A 20,355-nucleotide genomic window follows, 5' to 3' on the forward strand; every position below is an offset into this window, starting at 1 on the left:
GGAAAGAATTGGATATTTCAGAAGATGACAGCAAGAGAACCTGTTCATGAGACACCAGTGATAGCTGTGTTGTCATGACCTGAAAGAATGTAGTTTGACTATTTGGATGGTAAGAGAGAAGGGGTTGTACAAGACTACCTTTGCAGATAAGGCTACAATGGCATGGAATTTATCATTTAAAAACCAGAAAGTGTGTGTGTGTAGTTAAAAACCAGAAGATGTTTTGCATCTATCAGAAAACTAAGTATTTAGGATGTCCAAAATGTTTTCTTTTTTTCTTTATCTGAAAGAGTTTGTATGTGCGCTACTTGGGCTTGCAAATATTGCCCAATAACACTTATGATATTGGCAGAAAGTTACTGACAAATCTACCTGACTCGGTGCTGTGAATAGCTGAAAGTTCAAGATATCACAATTTCAAGCTAGAAGTGAGTTGGCTGTTTAGAATTGCCTATTTGAGGGGTTGGTTTTTTTTCCCTGGAATTCCCTTGTCAGTGCTTCAAACAGATACTAAAGAAGAGATTCAGCAATTTAGCTGCAAGGTGGGCTAGTCTACAGGTTTGAGCACTGGTTATGGACATAGGAATCCTGTTTTCTGATCTGGGCTCTTACTGCTTAAATGGCTATAAACATAACTTTTCTGTTTTAATGAAAGCAGGCTGTACTATCTAGGAAGTAGACATAGAAACCTGTCTAAACATTAAATTTATATCTGTATGAAAAGGGGTATGAATCTGGGAAACTTTCTGGCAGAGAGATAATTTCATTTGTACAATTCTGCCTGCACAGCTGGATTTTGTTATATGGATACTTTTCTGAGAGTAGGAGAGAAAGGAGGAAGATGTAAATCAGTGTACTGCCACTTTTTAATTTTCCTTAATTCCTTTTTTCTTCACTTCTTACTTTCTGTAAAGGTATGGACTGCATCTTCTAAGTATTTCGTCAAGGTATCTACAAAACTTCTTGAAGTAGGATATAGTATTCTTATTTTTTGAAGGATTACTTTTTTGATACTGTGGTGGTGTACTTTCTTTTGTGTGAGAGCTAACCTATTTTGTAACAGAAGTTGCATCTCATTTAATCAGTCAATAAAACATTATACAAAAACGCTTTATTCTTTTCTCAGTTGCTTTGAATAACTAACTTTCTCCTTGCAATTCTTACTGTATTTGTTAATTCAGTGATCTGTTTTTTCTGTTTCAGTCAAAAGACAAAATGATGAGAGGATCACGCCGAGGGTGTGTTAGACTCAGGGTAAGTGTTGTTTTATTCAGTACTTAATGACTTACTGCGTATAATATGGCCTAATGGAGAGAACTGCAAGGAGACTTTTGAGGTTTGGGCTCTATTCCTGACTCAGCAAAATACTGAAATAGTGAAAATATTTAAAGAAAGAAAACATTAGAGGTCAAGTGACATGCTGGGCTAATTACATTCTATAATTTTATATATTGTATAAAAACATGTATTTTATTCATTGTATAAAAAGCATTATATGACAGAGTAAGATGGCTTAGTAGTAGCACGCTATGAAAAAGTTGCTGTTTGCAGTTCTTATTTCTTTGTGTGTGGAGATATATATGTATATACATACATGTCCTGTACCTACAGAGGTCATTGCAAAACTGTTTCCTTCTGTCCTTCTGTTTTGCCTTTATTCTCTTACTGTGTCTTCCATTCTGCCAGTTCGGACACTCTTTAGGCCTGCCACTTGACTGTGCTTGAGCTAAGTAAAACAAAGGAGGACTGGAAAGGGAAGGAAGAACACAGCAGGCAAAGTTTCTGAAATATCAGCTGAGGGGGGGATACCAATTGGGGAAACAGCGGTAAGAAGATGCAGAGTGGGAAAGCTGAATGTTACCTCTTTGAGGCACTCCAGCTTGGGACATTTAACCTTGAATGCTGCTGTTGTAGCTTGAAGTGACAGTACTGCAGTGGGCTGGGAATGCTGTGATGTCTTTGCACATGCCCAGTTTCTACTTTGTGGTCATGTATGTACCAAAAATATTTCTTGCACAAGTCCTTTTTCTATATTTTTTCCCATTCCTCATAGAATCACTGGTTCTAGTATGCTGTGGTCTTGTGAAGAGTTGATGTAAATAAGGAGAAGGAGTCAGGAGGATAATGGGCATGCATGGGAACATTTTGAGTCTTGAAGTAAGAGAAGTATAAGGAAGGTGATCTGTGGTCTGACACACAATGTGATGAGTGTTGCAGCAGAACTCTGCTTCTTCCAGTTATTCCTTCCTTCTGTTGTTACTCCTTTCTAGTCTTTCTGTGGGCCTAATAAAGGGGTACCAATAACCTTTTGAGATTCATACAGAGAAATCTCCATTCATCTGGATTCCAGATGACTTTTTTGCTCTTTCCCTGTCTAATGTATTGGTATCTTAATTTAGAATTTCTTTAAGGGTAATGTAAACTCAAACCGCTGTCTAGAACATTACATTCCCAAAGATTCATGAGGACGTTTTTTGCATTGTGTAGAAAAATTTGGTGTGAAAAACCATGCCTGCGTTAATAGTGTTGTGAGCCTGTTAATGTGGAGGTTGGTCTCAGCCTCTCTGTTTAGGAAATATTGAAAGTGAACAATCTGTTCAATATTGCATGATCCATTTTTATATGTATAACATAAAACAATCCCTTTCTCTTCCCCCATCTGCCACTCTCCCATCCCAAATTACTCTTTGGAGTTTTCTGAAGATTTGCTGACTTCTCCATCCTTTCTCTGAATGTGTTGGTTTTTCTTTTTTTGGTGGGGGAGGAAGGAATCTTCCTTTTTTTCTGCTTTTGTAAAGCAGCTCTTCTGGCAGATGACAGTGATAGTGATAGCTGAACAGATGGGCTTCTGCAGTCTGAAATTCTATCAAAGAGTTTTTCTGTTTAGAGTAATTGTTGATTTGTAACTGTAGGTGTGAACATAAACAAACATGTAATTTAAGCAATTTGGCTTAAATACTTAAATACTTAAAATACTTCCTTTTTTCTTGAATAGATTTTTAAAAGCTTGTTCCTCACCTTTTTGCTCTTGATACACGTTTCATGGGCCTGAAGTTTTATCTTCAAATTCTTTTGTTGACTGTCATAGTGTATTTAGGAAGGTGTGTTCATAGAGGAATCTATGTCATCTAGACTATGCTTAGGTCCTGCTTAAGTTTTCTGGAATATGCACTTAAACTTTCACACGTTAGTTTTTCTTTTACTTGTCCTTATGTATTATCTACGTGACAACAGAAGCATCTTCTATGCTTACACTCAGACCCTTTGCCTCAGCATTGCAATTAGACTGTGTGCACTTTATGCAGCTTTGTGCTGAGATCACAGACAGTGGTGTGCTCTTCCTCCTCCTCATTTTCCTCCCACCACTTAGGATGGAGGCAGGATTTAGCTGTCCTAGTCTGACCTTTTTAGCCTTACATTAGTTTTACCTATATTCTCTGGGGAGAATATCTTGGTCATGTTCTTGGTGTCTGACTTACAGATTTTTGATATAGCTGGTGAGGAGAATGATATTGTACAACTTGCAGTGATCTTCTGATTTATTGCGTAGCGAAACATGTACTTAAAGTGCCAGACATTTTTTATCTATTGTTCTATTAAAAAAACCCCAAACAGTTGGCAAAATGAATCTGGCCCATCATGTCATGTCACTGGCACGCTGCATGATTACCAGATAGTCTCCAGATGTAATGACTAGTCATCTGGTTGTTGTTATGTCATGGCACTAAAAGTATTCAGAATTATACTGGCTTGGGTACACTTTTTAGGTGCCTCTTTTATAGTGATCACAGAGCTGTCCTTGAAATGCCTGTGTGGAAAGTACTCCTTTGGAGAAGTTAAGTGGTACATTTTTGGCAGTGGAGGGGGAAAAAAACAGTTTGAGCTATCCTTTCCTGCTATATAGCCTTGAATTATGTACGGTTGGTGCTATTCTTAAATAGGACCTGTTCCTTCCACTCAGTCTTCTGGTGCCTGTGATAGTCTCAGCCATACGTGAGCTGGTACCATTGGCCAGAAACCTCCCTGGCCATGGGCTATGAAGAATGTGTGTGAATAAGATTGATTCAGATGCCCTTGTCCCTTCTGTACCAACATAATTCTTATGTTTTGGCCAGCCTGATATTTACCTAACCCCCTACTCTGCAGTTGCTGCATGATACTTGGCTGAATGAAATGAAGCACTTGTTGGAATTGACTCACAGGTGCTCGTACTACTGTTGCTTGCTGTTTACCTGGACAGTAAGGGCAGAATTTACCCTTTAAATATGTGCACTTTCCAGTGATGTCTGTCTGGTTTGTGGGAGGGGGAAGGATGAAACAGATCCTGATGTTGTGTCTCCTGGAGAAGGAGAAGAGAAACTGAGTAAATCTGTTGGTGAATTTTGAACTAAATGTTACAATTTGTTGGAGTTGGCAGAGGCCTGGAATGGTTCTTTTCCAGTGTCGTCTTCTCCTGGGTGAAAAACTGTGTTATTTATTAAGTGTTTGGGGGGGGCAGGAATGAAGATGATGTGAATAGATTTGTAAATAGCTGAGCACAGGTGGCCTTTAACTCTATAAGGTATTTGCATTTCCTTCTAATACTTCATGAGGAATTAGAAGACAAAGCTAGCTGCTTTTGATATATCCTGTTGACTTACTGATAGTATTTACTTAGGGACTAAAAATTAGATCATGCAGTGTAGCAGTGACATGACATGATGGTCCAAATTCATTTTGCTGAAATGTTTGGGGGTGTTTTAATAGACTGGTAGATAAAATCAGGTCAAGAGCTTCCTTTTGTAGAGTATCTATGAATTAGTATTTTTATACATGGAAAGTACTTATAAAATATTGCTCCCCACTCTTCTTTAAAATACAAGTTGGAATGTAGGAGAAAACTGTTTACTATAATGATGCTGTAGTGTAAAGCCACCTCCATTACAAAAATAAAAGATGCATATTATTATCCAGAAAAACACAGTTTTACAAATTATTACTGTTTTTTTCTGCAACTAAAATTTATTATTTTAAAGAACTGACTTGCATCCTATGACTAAACAGAGAATCTTTCTGCTCTTTACTGTATTCAGTTTGCTTCTAATTTGTCAATGCTTTTTAAATTCCAGTGGTGTAGTGTTAGAGTGTATGCTGCTGATGTCACTGCTTGCCTTATCAGGATTTTGTTCTTTGTTTCACAGGGAGCTGTGATTGGTATAGACGATGAGGACGACAGCACCTTCACAATAACTGTTGATCAGAAAACCTTCCATTTTCAGGGTGAGCTGAAAGAAGAGATTGTTTTTTCTTATAATAGATTCCACTTGTATTTGATGGATGATTTTAAATGTTTGGCAACAGAACAGCATGAATGAGCACACTGAGAACATTCTGGATCCAGGGGTGCTGCAGGTTAGGCAGGGATTTACATCTGCAGTGGATACATATGTGCTAGAAAAACTGTAGCTCTGGCAGGATTTGGAGATTAAAAATATAAAGAATAAATCACTCAAGGGGAGAAAGTAATGGGCTTCTGATAATGGGTTTCGCTTACAAAACGTTTCTGATCTTCGTTATCAAGATACAATTATGCATTTCTGTATGAAGAGAATCAGGACTGGTCTGAAGGTTGCAATTTGTATCCAAATAGAACTTAATGCTCAATTATGAGGAGACTAGAGGCAACATTTGGCTTAAAGGTGGAGCTTTGCTTCAAGATTTACCAGCTTGCATTCATTTCATCTACATTTCTCTGTCTTGTCTGCCAGTCACCATTTCTCTGCTATTATCCTTTTATTCACATTTACTAACACCAATGCCATCTGCCACTGCTATGTTTCGTCATTGCATGCTATGGTTCACCGGTAGAAAGGGTAAGGTACTATATTCCTTAAATTATTTTATCTGCTGCAGTAGGACAAAATACTGTGATAATATTGACTAGAGAACTTCTCTTTTCTGAATGTTAAAATCCTAGGAAAGTGTGATGAAAATATTTTTCAACTAACATTTGTTAGTCCTTTTGCTTTTCCTCTAAAATGTAGCGACTAAATCATTTAATTGCTTTGCATAGAGCTGGAAACTGTGAATATCCAAGAGGCACATTTGTATGTAAGCAGTCATATTAATTTATATAAACTGGAATAATTCTATAACTTATATTGTACTGTACGTATTTTTAAATCAGTGATTTGGAAATGGGAGTTATTAACAGTGCTGCGTTTGTGAGAATATTTCTAATGATAAATATTAATTGTACACCATATTGTCACTGGTATCTGTATTCCTTGTGCTACAGTTCCTCCTAAATGCTGCTGCTGTGCTCTGGCTTTGCACTGCATTAAGCCTCATAAACATACCTTCATAATGCTGAGCTCACAGTAATACTTAAATCTACTGTTCCCAAGGATAACTGATAAAATGCAAGCTAATTGCTAATGCAGAAATGGAATGCTGTACTGTGGCAGTCTTTCAGTACTATGACGCTAAATACTGCTGAATATTTGAGAACTTGATACAGGTAAATCTAGAAATCTCTCATCTTTAGTTACTAAGCTATACCTTTTTTATTATGTCTCATTTGCACTGATTTCTTATACGCTGTATTCTCTTTTGGGTAGTCAGATGTCTTAAAGGAATACTGATAGTATTTGATACAAGTAATGTTCTGCTCTAAGTAATATTGATAATTTTTGAACACCAGTTTTGTCACATAACATCTCATGCTTTATAATCTCAATTTGTGTGCATTTCATATCAGGTCAGGATTCGTGTGTGCTCCTTTAGCATAGAACTAAGATCTTGTACACTATTTTCTGTATTATGCTTTTTCTCTTAGCATATTATGAAGATATCTTCCCTGATATCCAGCAAATTGTAATGATACAAGCACAGTATTAGTATATATGGCTGTAAAGCCAAAATGTAAAAAGATGGGTAAGATATTAGTGCTGGGATATTTCGGTATAAAACAGCTCTGTGGAACTATATCTGTAGTTCTTACTGTCATACTGTAAATGTATTCTTACCTCATGCAACCCTTATGTCATATATATATATAAATGTTTGTTCATTATATTAAATTAATTCAGTATTACACAGGCTTTAATTTATGTGAAATATAGGTCACTATGAGTCATGAATGGTGAATGGGTAATAATGTAAATACTACAATATGTATTCTGAGACTACATAGGATATGTAGAACAGATTCTGGGAATAATCCAAGAAAATATACAGTATTCCTAACAATTTCTTTCTAAGATTTTTTTATACATGATCCAGATCGAGCTTTTGTTCTGCGATATAGTCATAGCTATAAATACATTCACCCTTTATAAAAGAAGTCTTGTACAGGAGAAGACTGCTTCAGAAATGGCAACTTTTTAACAGATACAATCTCTTCCTTCCTTCTTACTGCCTTCCTTCATTCTCAAAGACAGCCAGGGATCCAAACAACCTGGAACCTAGTTGGGAAAACAACAGAACTTTAAAAATACCAAGATTTCAAAGATCTGCTGACCTGTGTGTAAGTTAGGGTCCCATCTGCAGTGGAACGGTTTCTCTTTCAGGCTCCAGAAGAAAAATGTTTTCTTGTACTCAGACTTTAGATACTGATTGGTGAAGACTTGAATCTTCTTTGGCCTCAGTGAAATTTTGCTGACAGGCAGTGGTAGAATTCGAATTTGGGAAAAGAAGGAAGAACTTCATACTGGATTCATTAATTATTTCTTAATGTCAGTTGCTCAAAATTGCACATCTGTCTAACACTCTAGAGATGTAAGTAATGAGATGAAGGGCAAATAGGTAATTTAAAGATGTGTGATCAACTTCTCACAGGGTTGTTGTTTCCATATGTGTGTGTATGTGTGTAACTGAATTTCTGAAGTGCCAAACCTCCAGCATCTTCCACTAAGATTTGCCTGTCACTGGATCTTGGGAAATTCTGAGTCTCTCCAGTGTGTAGTTCATATTTTGTTGCTGCCTGTGACAATCACCCTCTGTTCTTTTTGCAGCTGTGTTTCCTAGTGGCCATCTCTGTATTGAACATTAGTAAAAGTCAAGAAGTTTTTATTACAAAGAAAATGTAGGCTTTGAATGATGACTGCGTAAATATCAAATGGTATCCATATACTTAGTACCTGGGTATAAAGGAAAGAAGTGAATTGAATAAATATGGGCAATAAAACAAACAGCATGTTTTGGTTTTACTGTCAGCTTAACTTTAGCTCTGCCAGAGTGCCCAGCAGATTTTTTCCCTTTATTTTATTGTTATGTACACCTGTATTGATACCTGTTCACCCTGGAGGGGGAAGGGGGTGGTAGAATGTCCACAGAAATTTTAAAATATATTTAAAAATAATGATTTCATCTCCCGATTGGAGATGAAATGTTTGGTCGTGCTGTATATCCAGTTTCATGGCTTGATTTTAAGGCTTCTGAATTAGGTAGATCTCAAAGCACTCCCTCATGGGTTTGTTCAGATTAGATGCAAAAATCCATTCAAGTTGCTGCAACACATTTGGGATAATACTCTTAGTCTAATGTACCTTCCTGTCAGGAAGCTCTTTCTTGATAATATATTTTTTCTTGCTGTAATACATATCCCTGTTCTAAATGTTCCATAACCTTCAAACACTGTGGGGTGGTTTTGTTTGGTTTTTTTTTTTCTTTTAACATCTTCATATCATCACCTAGCTATAAACTCTTTCCATTTGGAAAGTCAGTTCTTCATATCACTTAGCTGCTCTTTCTGCTCACTAGGATGCTTGTGGCTTAAATTCAAGAGTGGGAACATGATGTTCAAGATAGTCCATCAAGGGTATTGTTGCCTTCTTGATATTTGATTTGCTGTCTAACCTGAAGCAATAATGGCTTTTATTTGGACTGAAATACTTCACTAAACACACATTGTATGCAGAAACAAGAATTCAGATTTTTAAACTCCTACCTGAAAACCCAACTCTTATTTTTACAGCCTGCAGCACAGTTCCTTGGAAGGCAGATCAGTCTTCTCTCCACTGTTTTGTGTAATAACGGATTGAAAGATTGGAAGCAGTCCAGTGCATTGATCTGAGATGATTTTGCTTTAGCTTTTGTCTTTCCTATTCCTGCCACAAAAGTATCTGAGAAATGATGCATGAATGTTGCTGTGCAACTTATTCTCCTATTACATGAAAGCTGTCAGCTGGTAAAGGTAGATTTCTCCTTCTTCCCCATCCTGCCCCAGTTTCTAGCTTGATTTGTGACTGCCTACCGTTCCAGCTGAGAAAAGAGTGAGATACACACAGCAAGAGGTTGCTTTAATGTTATAAAAGCAGGGAATTTTTGTTAATGTGGGACACAGCTATTACTAAGGATATACTGGGATCCACAAAGGCCTTAGTTGCTGAGCAGTATCAGAATTTGAGATTTTAAGTATTTGTAATAGGTATCAAAATTAAGTATAGTGGCTTTAGACCTGCATTTCACCACTACTTGGGGAAATAGTCAATATTTATTGTCTTCTATAAAACCTTAGCATTGTCCACCAAATAGATGACAGGAAGCTGATTGCCCTTGTGGTATAAAGAGGCACTTTAGTCTATCAAATTACCCAATTTAAATAACAATTCATAAATTGCAGCCTTTTTCCCCAAAAGTTTTGAGAGCTTTTTTAATTTGATATTGAAAAATGCCTAGAAAGAGATTTTGGTGTGAAATCTCGGTCTGTCCTGGTTTCCTCAACGAAGTTTATAACTGCTGTGACTGCATCGTTTGCCCTAAGCTAACATTTTTCATGGCCTTTTGGGGTTCTGGTAATGCTGAAACAGTGAATTCCTCTATGCTATGCTCAACGGTGCTTTTATTTTGCAGAGGAGGATGAGCAGCTATGTAAAACTTCCAGCCTTGTCTCTTCATACATTTCCATCAGAGCTGTGCTACCTGTCCTCCTCCCTTTTCATAATACAAATGTAACTTCTGCATTGTGATCCTGACCGGACCTGTGCTGCACAAAGTTCTGGGCTGCATCTCATCTTCTCCTGATTGGCAAAACTGCAAAAATTCCTCTGCGAACCAGAACTAGGTTTAGCTTTTGCAGTATGATTTTTCTGTCTTCCTCTCTCTTCTGTCTACCTGCTTTTTGCTACTCATGTATTACACTAATATTTTGAACAGTTGGCACTTGTGACCAGAGCGCAGAGAATGGTGCGTGGTTGTGCTTTTACGGTTTCATGCAGTTCCTTCTTGCATCCGCAGCATCCTGTGTTATAAGTGTCTATTTTCTAATCATACCAGAAGTATGCCTTTTAATGGGGCTATCTGCACTCAATTTTTATGGTCATATATAAACACTTCTTGGTTTTCCTTTTCTTGAGATTGAGGTAGCAGATTTTGAAATGTATGTTAAACTTGAGATTAGCAAAGAAAATAATACCCTGAAACAGTATCTGTGTGATGTGTCCAGTTGTTTTCTTTTTTCCTTCCTCTGGAAGAAACAGCATATTTATTGCTTGTTACTTTTGGCATCAATATGAATCTATTATCTCAACTGTATATATGATACATGGCAACTATTTTGGAAAGATGAGCTTTGTCAGTGTGAGAAAAAGGCATTTTGAAAGGGGAGAAATGGTCAGAAAAGGTCTCACTATAAGAAGGGGAGGGATACTGAGAAGTTCAACACTCTCTTCCTTCTGTTTTAACAAGGAATTCCAAGTAGCAATAAACTTGAGTTTGACCTGTTAAATTGAGAACTATATTACTGACTAAGGAAAACGGTTATATTTTTGTTCTTTTGTTTTTATTTTTCTTTAGTTCAAGCCAAAATATGGTTTCTACCTTAAACTAGTAGTTTCTGAGCTAGTTCAGTGTGATCTGCAAAGGCCTTTAGATGCAAACATACCTTGAAAGCCATTTCCACAGAATACACTATATAAAGCAAATACTATAGTATTTTGGTAGGCTTGTATGAAATTATTTAGTGTTGCTATTATTAATATTTAAATATTGACATTCTCTAGTGAAAACCCAGATACTTGCAGATTGTCCTACATTCAAAAATGTTTAATTATTAAATAACACACGTTGTGTATGAATTCCCAGAGACAACTAATAGCATCTTGTTTGTGTATTTCCTTTGTCACACAAGTTTCCACCTGAAGGTATGTTTATGGGCTGATTATAAAGCTTGCTAAAAAAGCTTTTGAGCTTAGGTAACAGTGAAACAGCAGTTTAGTTGGTTTCTCAAGATCACAGATTGATCTTACAAATACATTGTACACAGGAGACCATTTGATGCTTTTTCTTTGGACAAGGTTAGACTTTCTCTCTTGTGACTGCACTGGAATCTTCAGTAGGTACAGGGAGAGCAGACTGGTCAAACACCTGCAGAACAAAATGAGGGTTGATTTATATGTGCGGGTGGAGAACGGCATCAGGAGAAAGATTAGTAGAAGGGAGAATAATGATTGTGACAACTCCAAAATCATGATACAGAGGAAATAACGTACTGAAACTATGTTCAGCCTACTGACAGATGTGGGAGCTGCATGTGGTAGAAGGGTATTTGTAAGCAACGAAACTATAGTATTTTGGTAGGCTTGTATGAAACCCTGCTTCATCTTGCATGTTTTCCTATGGTTTGAAAGGCCTTCAGGGACTTCAAAAAGACATTTATTTATCCACGAAACAGCCCATTGATGTGTGACTTTTCCACCTTATTGGGCGTTACTGATAAAATCTCTTTCCATTGAGATTGGTGGCAAAAAATCCTATCGATCTTAATATAGTCAGAATTTCACCTCTATCGTCTGGTTATTTGTTGTAAAGATACTACATTAGTTCTGCACTTGGCTGAGAAAATACAGAAATTTTGCATAAAAATCAGTGGAAGTTTTGTCAGAATGAAGGCTGCATAATTGACTCTATTGACTCTGTGGGTGTAATAGACTTTTTTTACCGAGTTCTGCCTGTAAGTAGGTCACAGTGAATGAAAATAAAATATGCATTTCACTTTGTGACAGTATGGTGTATTTATAAGTAATCTAGTGATTTTTTTTAACTAATTCTTGAGGTTTTTCTTTCATCCTGATGCCCATGTAGATGCACACATTAAAAAAAAAAGCACCAGTATGGTAATTCTGAGGTGATATGTTTTGTATATTCTGTCTTCCAAGTACTGCTGTGCATGACCTAGAAATGCTAGTGGTAAATGCTGTGTCGTGGAGCAGAGTTGTTAAACTTGTTTGTATCTAATCTTTAGATGCTATCAAGCTTAGGCTAGAAAAAGTAATCTGTTTTATGCTGTACTTTAACATTTGGTATATGTTATATAAACACATATAATCTCTTCACAACAAAGTAAATATTATAAGAACTCTAAATTACAAACTTTATTCTCTATTTGGGAAATTAATAGAGGCTGAGAGCATTTAATATAGTTGCATTTCATTTGCCGCCTTATCCTCATAGAATAGAACTTTTCAAAATCCCTGCCATATCTGGCTTGGCAGTTTGGGAAATTCAGAGGTAAGGGACTATTTTAGGAGTTGTAAAATACCATTTTTCTGAATTACAGAAATTCCTCAGTAGAAGTGATTCTTGTCTTTAGTACTTTTTTCATTCTATAATTTTCTCCTTGGCAAAATAATTGCTTTTCTTTCTTGGCACCTCCTCTAGGAAAGAGTTCAGAAATTTTTTTAGTATAAAATGGATGTTAAAATATCTTACAAATAAACTCAACCAGACAGATCGCAAAAAATGCACGTCTTTAAAAACATTATCATATTAAATCTCACTGTAATGCAATTATATACTTTTCAAGTGTGCTTCTCTGAACTAGTCATAAATAGGACTGTGATTGTGTTAAGTACCCCGTGGTTGCCTCAGGCATGCCCGAGATGTCACAATAAATTATACAGGTACCTTTCAAAGGATGTGCTATAGATACAGAGGAGTGAAAGGTTAAGCATATGGGAACAAATTGTAATCTAGCTCATAAATACTAGTTCTACTAGAAAAATGTAACAGTAGCTTAACTGATGTAATCATGGTAAATTTGCAATGTTTCAGCCATTAATGATTCTAACCTCTTGCATACAGCAGTGAATATATAGCTCTATGTGGATTTAGCTGGTTCTATGTGCAAATGTTCACTGGTAAATTGCAGTAAAAACTGAGTTAATGATTCTGGCACTTAAAATAGAGAAAAGCACAGGGACTATTACTGTTCTCTCAACTGCAGACAGTATTCATATTTTTGTGGATAGTTGATGCCCTAGTACAATTTGAATTTCAGCTGACAAGGTGAATATCGCATTAACCCGTCAGACTAAGAACCACAGTGAATATTCATGTAGTGTAGTGGGCTCCTCTATTTAATTTCTTTTTCTGATTAGTGCAAAAACATTTGAATCACTTATAAACAACTGAAGTAACACCTTTATGTTTTTTAAATGCCAGATATTTCTCATGTAGGTGTCTCAGTGTTTCTTATTTGTCTTTTGTAATACTGTTATTCTGGAGTCAGCCTAGGAAAATGTAACTTGTTTCTCTCTCTTGCCCCCTACCCTTCTTCTCTTTCTAGAAGTTTTGTGTCAGGAGGGACCAGATACCATTCCTCCATTTTTATATAAGCACAGATACTAGTGAATTTCCTTGGGCTAGATAATAATTGCCTTATCCCAAATATGTTGGCAGAAATAAATTCTGGAGTAGCTTTCCCATAGGAATTGGGGGGGTGGAATTAACTTTAAAATGGAGCCTGATCAAATAATGAAAAAGGTTGGAGTGATCTCGGGGTACTTGAGACAGGAACACAGGACTAATGAGCAAGGCAGTCTTGTCCCCTGTCTGCTGAAGAAAGGCTCCAGCATTTGCTGATGCAGGGTGGATATTACCTAGTGTGCATCACAACCTTTTTAGCTGAAAAGATATTAGAGCTTTTTCTTTGGCCGAAGTTGCCCTCTTTAAATGAAAAACGGCTTGGCTATCTAGCTTTCCCTACAGATAGGTGGATAATGATCTCTGACCATTGTGTGTAGATTTTTCCCATAAATTGTTTCTGAGCGTGTTGGCTAATCTCTTTTTTGAATGTTCCCATTGATTTTTTTTCATCAGTGATCTTTTGGCAGCTGTTCAGTTCTAAATTGCTTTTAGCATTAGAGAGCTTTGACTTGCACCTAATCTCACAGCAGCCATTTTGATTAGATTTAATATAACTTTTCTCACAGCTTGCTTTACTAAAAACTGCATCCTACTGTTTTCTTCATGGTTTTCTTAAAAGAGTGTATGGAGGAGAGCCAGGAGGATCTGCTATTGATGATAGATGGTCTGAAAGTTAAACCAGTGTCCTGAACAGAGAGTGCTTAAAAGGTTACAATGCTGTGTGTTTCTGTGCAGTAAGTGGTCTTCTCATGGCAGCGTTCCTGGGTTTATTGTGGCCGAGACTGTCTTAGTATCAGGGTTGATGAGATTCATGTGTTCTACCTAAGGATTGATCATGCCATGCCATAAGTTTGCAATGGCTAGTATATGAGGAAAAAATACAGCTTTTTTCCTTCTGCTGAACCCTGGTAGAAAGAGCTATAAGAAGGGCTATTGGAGGAACAGAAGCTTCAAAAGTTTAGTTTATTTATGAGCATGGGAAGGTCAGTTCAGTTTTTGAACCGTTCTGATTGGTTGGTTTCTAGGTCTTCCCTGTTGCTGTAAGCCTTCTCTGTTCTGTTAGTGCTTCATATACAAGTCTTAATGTGATAATGTTTATTAATGGGCTACTGTATATTGAGATTAGTATTTAACTAATACAGTGACCTCTTTTTGCTGGCAGTATGGAAGGTCATAGGAAGTCTGTTGCAATACAAGGATTCATTCACTGGTCTGCAGCTTAATTGTTCCTTTTTTAGTTTAAATAATCGTGGGCAAAAAACTTGAACACAGGATTTTTGTATCCCATGAATTACTAGCTCCTCAGTGACTTGTACCCCCGTTTCCCAGTGAGATGTTCTTTGGGACTGGGAGATGGTTGATGGAAAAACCACAGAAAAACAGAAAACAAACTCAAGAAACCTTACACACATTGAAATATGTTAACCACTGTCACTTTGAACACACATTTGAAAAGTTGAAGTATTGATACATTTGAAGTACTGATAGATTAATATAACACAGGTAACTTTATATGTTTACTGTTCAGTGGTGACTGGTGTAAGAGGCATAAGCTTGATTAATATGTCTGTCAGGACTAGGCAAAGGGGCGTGTTCGTAGTAAGCAGAACCAAATAACCTAGTAAGCATTAAAATTACTGTCAGAGGAAAATATACCTGATTCTAATTGACTAATTCAGTAATTGAAATTAGTGTTAAAGTGTAAGCTATGCTGTGAAAAAAGAACTGGGTGTTTGTGTGTGCATGTGTGTGCATAATGTGAAAAGAAAAATTATAATTTGCACATTGCAAAATATATTTGGCTTAATGCAGTCATCTGGGCAAAGTTCATAGGGTTTCTGTTCCTTCATCCTCTCTAGTTTGACTGCATTATAAACTTGTCCTCAGCACCTACTTCAGCTTTTCAATTAAAATATAGAGAACTAGTAGGAGGAACCCCTGTAAGTTATAAGTTCTTTCTAATGAGTTTTTGAGAGTATTTTAGATGGCAAAATCCAGCTTTTTAATACTTGCTGCAGTTCCTGCAGGAAAGTTATTTACCTGCTGTTCCAAGTAACATTTAATTACTTTAACTTCTTCCTACAGGCTTCCTTTGTGCATATGAGAGCACTTTGGGTAGTCGTTTTCCCTTGTGTGTAGTTTTTATTTGTGTGGGTTAATGGTATCATTACCAGAATACCTGTGGCGATTGATCACACTTTACTATTTTAAGAGAACAATGAATAGGGATTGACTTGTAGTAACTGGGAAAATATGTATTTTTTAAAAAAACTAGCTAGATTTCAAACTAGGCTTTTACTTTTACCTTGCGTGTGATGGAAGTTTTGCCCCACTACTTTGAGAGGCCACCTCATCAGTTAGACTTGGAGCAAGTTTCTATATTAAAAAGACATTCTTACGTATGTCTCACAAACACATAAATTGTCAATTCTTTCCTGATGGTTTTGTTAATTTGACATAATTAGTGTATATATACTGAAGTAAACAATGCAGTATGTTTATCTTGATATTGATAGGGTCGTCTTTGGGGAGTCCAGAAAATCTATAGCTTCCTCCTCCTAAAGGCAGGGGGGCATAAGAGAGAGATTCTCCTGTGGATTTCTGATTCTCCTTCTCTCATCCCTTCCTCTGGCCAATGAAATACCCTTTATAGGAACGGATGTGTGAAAAAGTAATAAATAATTTCCTAAAGGAGGGTTTATTTAACATATTTGGAAGACCTGTGGTAGTTTTGAGTACGGATGGGTTTGAGCTGCAGAATTCCAAAGAATAAAAGCAATGGAAACATAAGGGTGAGAAAGGGAACATTGAAAACAAAGCATTTTGAGGCGGAGAGTACATTTCAGTATAACTTACAGCTATTTCCTCTGAACTCCATAACAAATAAGTCAGATAAGAATCTTAGTTCTGTGATTCATAATAGGTACTAGCTCACTTAAGCTTTCCTTGCTTTTAGCAGGCTTCCTGTTTCTTTTAAATACCTTCCACTTGAATGAGGAACTAGAAACAATTGTCAATAACTATTCTAAATCCATATATGGGCCAGTTTGTTTACAGTCTATTTAATGACTGTGGATTTTTCTCTTCTTTCTTCACCTGGAGTCCACTGACCGTGCTCCTGTGGTTTTTAAACACTCTTAGAGCACAGCAAGGAACTCTTTCAAACTAGCGAAGTAAAGGTGGCATGTCTGTACTGGGGGTAAGGGGGAAGAAAAGCAATATTGGAGGAAAAAAAAAAGGAAAACAAAAAAAGGCCATGATAGTCCTTGGTCTGGTCTGGTCTGGTCTGGTCTTCATCCTCCAGCTCCTCTTCTCTTCCTTGTCCCCCCCAGTCCTGAAGGCCATCCACTGCCCAAAAAAAGGCTGATAGTCCTTGGTCTGGTCTGGTCTGGTCTGGTCTTCATCCTCCAGCTCCTCTTCTCTTCCTTGTCCCCCCCAGTCCTGAAGGCCATCCACTGCCCCCTTTAATCATCACTTAATATATTGATTTCTTAACTATCACCATCTGCAACTGAGAAGCATAATCATTTTCTTTTGTCATTACTTGCTGACTTGGATTCTTAATTAAAATTGTATGGTGGTCTGTTGCAGAAGTATGGAAACATTATTGTGTGTGTTGTCATTAACATATGATTCAGGTTCTATTCAGTTTTAGAGTAGGATTGTCTTGAGTTTAAAAAATGTTTATTATATATTTCAGATTATTCTTTGTGCTTCATTATTCACGCTGGTGACCTGTTAGAGTTGGTGTTTGTCCTGTCTTATGAATCCATACCTGAAAGGCTAACTTATTCAAAGTTACTGTGCCCACACTGAAGTAGAATTACTGGATAATTTATTACAGGTTGAACAGCTTCTCTTAACTAAGAAAATTTAAAAATTACCTAATGAATTAAGTGAGGAATGTCTGTGTAAGCACTCTTCTCAGGTATGCCCCTAAAGACGGACAAGGGACAGATAATCACAAATAGCAATAATGCAGAACTCTTCTTCTATTTATCATATTCTTATATTTATATTTAATTTTTTTAATTTGACATATATGGTACAGAGTCATTAGTAGAATAAAATTTCTATCAAAGCATAAAGCTTTTTGCATGCATGATTATTTAAAACATCTGTCCAGTACCATAGAGTAGATTAACACAATAGTGTTACAGAGCTGTAACCACAGAAAAATAAACAGGATGTTAAGACAACTGTGGAATTATGTCCATGGTGACTTAACAAAGATAGTATGGTTTAATTTCCATATTTAGTGAGGACATCAGATCTGTTTGCTTATGGCTTTTAGTATGCTGCATATAATTTAACAATATCTTTTGAATACTTTTTCAGCTCGAGATGCTGATGAGAGAGAGAAGTGGATTCATGCTTTAGAGGACACCATTCTCCGCCATACCCTCCAGCTTCAGGCAAGTTTCACTTTCACTTTTAACTTGTTTTACTTTCTTTTTTTCAAAACAATGAAATACAATGGCATGACTGCTACTATCAAACATATCTTGTATAACATCTGGCTGTTCTATCGCCTATACAGTCAGATACAGTATGACATCAGTATAGGTACCTGAGATTAGGTTTGAGTCTTTCTGTTACTATTTTCTTGTCTTACCATCATGAAAAGTGACTTCTTTTTGTTAACTCAAATTTTTTATTGGTGGTACTTGACTGCACATTTAGTTCTTTTGTTTGTTTGTTTTTTGTTAAACTGGGAGTTATTCCTTTTTGGGTCAAGCAGAATGAGACATCTGGAGGTCTGTTGTGTGCTTGTACACCACCTAATTTTGAAATTAAAATGAGACGGCAGCATTGAACTTCTTTCTGGGTGAGAAAAATGGTAAATAGCTTATGTTTGAATCCACTGTGTAAGCTGGATATTGGTAGTGTTCTGGTTCTGAAAACAGATGGTTGGACTGAGGATGGTTCTTAGCACTAGTTATCTAAGATCAGTTTCTGGCAGTGTTCGAGACTTGGACATGACTATAAGGCTTGCTAATCCTTTATTTTTGCCTTGGAGAGAAACCCAAACTCTTCTTGAAAGGGATTTTCTCATACTTGATTTGTGCCACAAAGGAGTCTGATGACAGTGTAGAAATCTTAAAACAGGTATTCGTTATTTGTGTTGAGTAAAGGTTTGGTATGCTTTTGGAGTACGGCAAGAGAATTAGGTCTCTTAACGATCGACACTGTGTAAAGAAAGATACATTAAAATCCCTAATATCACAGAAAGATAAGCAGCTTATAAAGACTTATTTAGATGACATTTGCCCAATCTAAAGAGTTAGAACAAGCCTGAATTTATCCCATCCAACTTTAGGCACTTGTGCTATCTTAGTCAATTTACTTTAATTTCCTGCTAAACAATGGTTTTCAACTTTTTTTGACTTATTAAAGACCACTACAAATTTTCTAGTGGATAGCAGATCCCTGGATAAAAATTCAAGTTTGACAATCAGCTTTATATGCCTAGTAACATGTCATGGATATTTTAGAAGTAATCTCTCCATCTGGACACAGTAGCTGACCACAGGCTGAAAAGATCTGCTCTGCAGTGGGTGTGAGGAGACAGAGATTATCTAGAGGACAACATACGCATTTAGAAGGGCTGAGCTGCCTCCCAAGGGATGCCTCTTTTCCCATTCTATCCTCAGAGAGATAAAGTGAATAGGTTAACATAAGTAGTCCTATGTAGGGTCTGAAATGAAGTAAAAGTAATCTGTGCAGTTTTCTCCACCTGGAAGACTTTTTTATGGCTTGGAGATACAGAGTACAGAAATGAAACACCAAAATATACTGTGGTTTTATCAAAATGTATACTTCCACGCTCTCTAGAAATTGTGATTGTAGTTTTATTGGCAGACATAGATTTCATGATTGCAGCTAATAAAGGAACTGTTTCCCGTTACATAACCTGTTCATGTTCCAGGAGTTTTTCAAATAAGTAAGGCATATTTAGATAAAAACACCCCTCAGTTAGTAATTTATCTAGTAATATTTGGGGGAATAATTAAAAATCTGGAACTGATTGCTAAGAAACATATCCTCATCCCTCTTAAATATGTTCAGCGTTGAGTGTAATACCTTGTGGGCCACTGTTGTGTGCTCACCATTCATTTTCAAGAACCTTCTTCAATGTGCTGGTCATGTACCCTTTTTGTTTCTGAGGCCCTTATTTTTGGACTAGCTGGAATACTGTTCACTTACACCCCAATTCAGGAACTGTCAAGGCTCGCCATCTTCATTGACATGAGCCACTGAGCAGATACTGATTTAGCAATGGAACAAGACTATACTTCCTTGCAAAATATCTTTCTTTCATGAGTTAGGAAGCATGGTCTCAATTACTGTCCAGCTGCAGGGCGCTCGTGCCTCACGAGTGGGATGTGCAGGCGGAATGAACAAGCTCTGTTGAGCCCGGCTGAAGTTAGGGAGGCTGCCTGCAGGGCGAGCACTGGGTGCCTCTCCAAGCAGAAACCCGTCGGTTTTGGTAGCCCTCCAGGTCCTGTTGGGCTTTACGAGCGTGCTCTCGACTCGGCCGCTGCTGAAGCCAGCGGTGTCTTTGACGGGATGACCCCAAAGCCGCCTCCCGGGCACCCCGGGCTGGCACGGAGCGCAGCGCCGCCCCGCTATTTGCCCGAGGGGCCTCGCCCGCTCCGCACAGCGGCTTTTGTTTCAGTGACAGGACGCGCGGCGCTGAGCCTGCCCTCCCACCCTCGCCGCGGCCGG

The 20,355-nt window shown here is 37.3% G+C and overlaps 1 protein-coding gene across 2 annotated transcripts in view; it reads left to right on the top strand.

Annotated features, from left to right (window-relative positions):
• Positions 1-1,208: 1,208 nt before the first annotated feature.
• OSBPL9 (oxysterol binding protein like 9) overlaps positions 1,209-20,355 on the top strand; it is a 56,274-nt gene continuing 37,127 nt past the window's right edge. For both annotated transcript variants that reach the window (XM_009287360.2, XM_009287361.2), the window contains exons 1-3: positions 1,209-1,254; positions 5,181-5,259; positions 17,965-18,041. In XM_009287360.2, the coding sequence (XP_009285635.1) occupies positions 1,216-1,254; positions 5,181-5,259; positions 17,965-18,041 (195 nt within the window). In that variant the 5' untranslated portion in view covers positions 1,209-1,215. The remainder of the gene's footprint in view (positions 1,255-5,180; positions 5,260-17,964; positions 18,042-20,355) is intronic.

This window comes from Aptenodytes forsteri, unplaced genomic scaffold (genome assembly GCF_000699145.1).
Source record: "Aptenodytes forsteri isolate BGI_AS27 unplaced genomic scaffold, ASM69914v1 Scaffold119, whole genome shotgun sequence".
NCBI lineage: Eukaryota > Metazoa > Chordata > Aves > Sphenisciformes > Spheniscidae > Aptenodytes > Aptenodytes forsteri.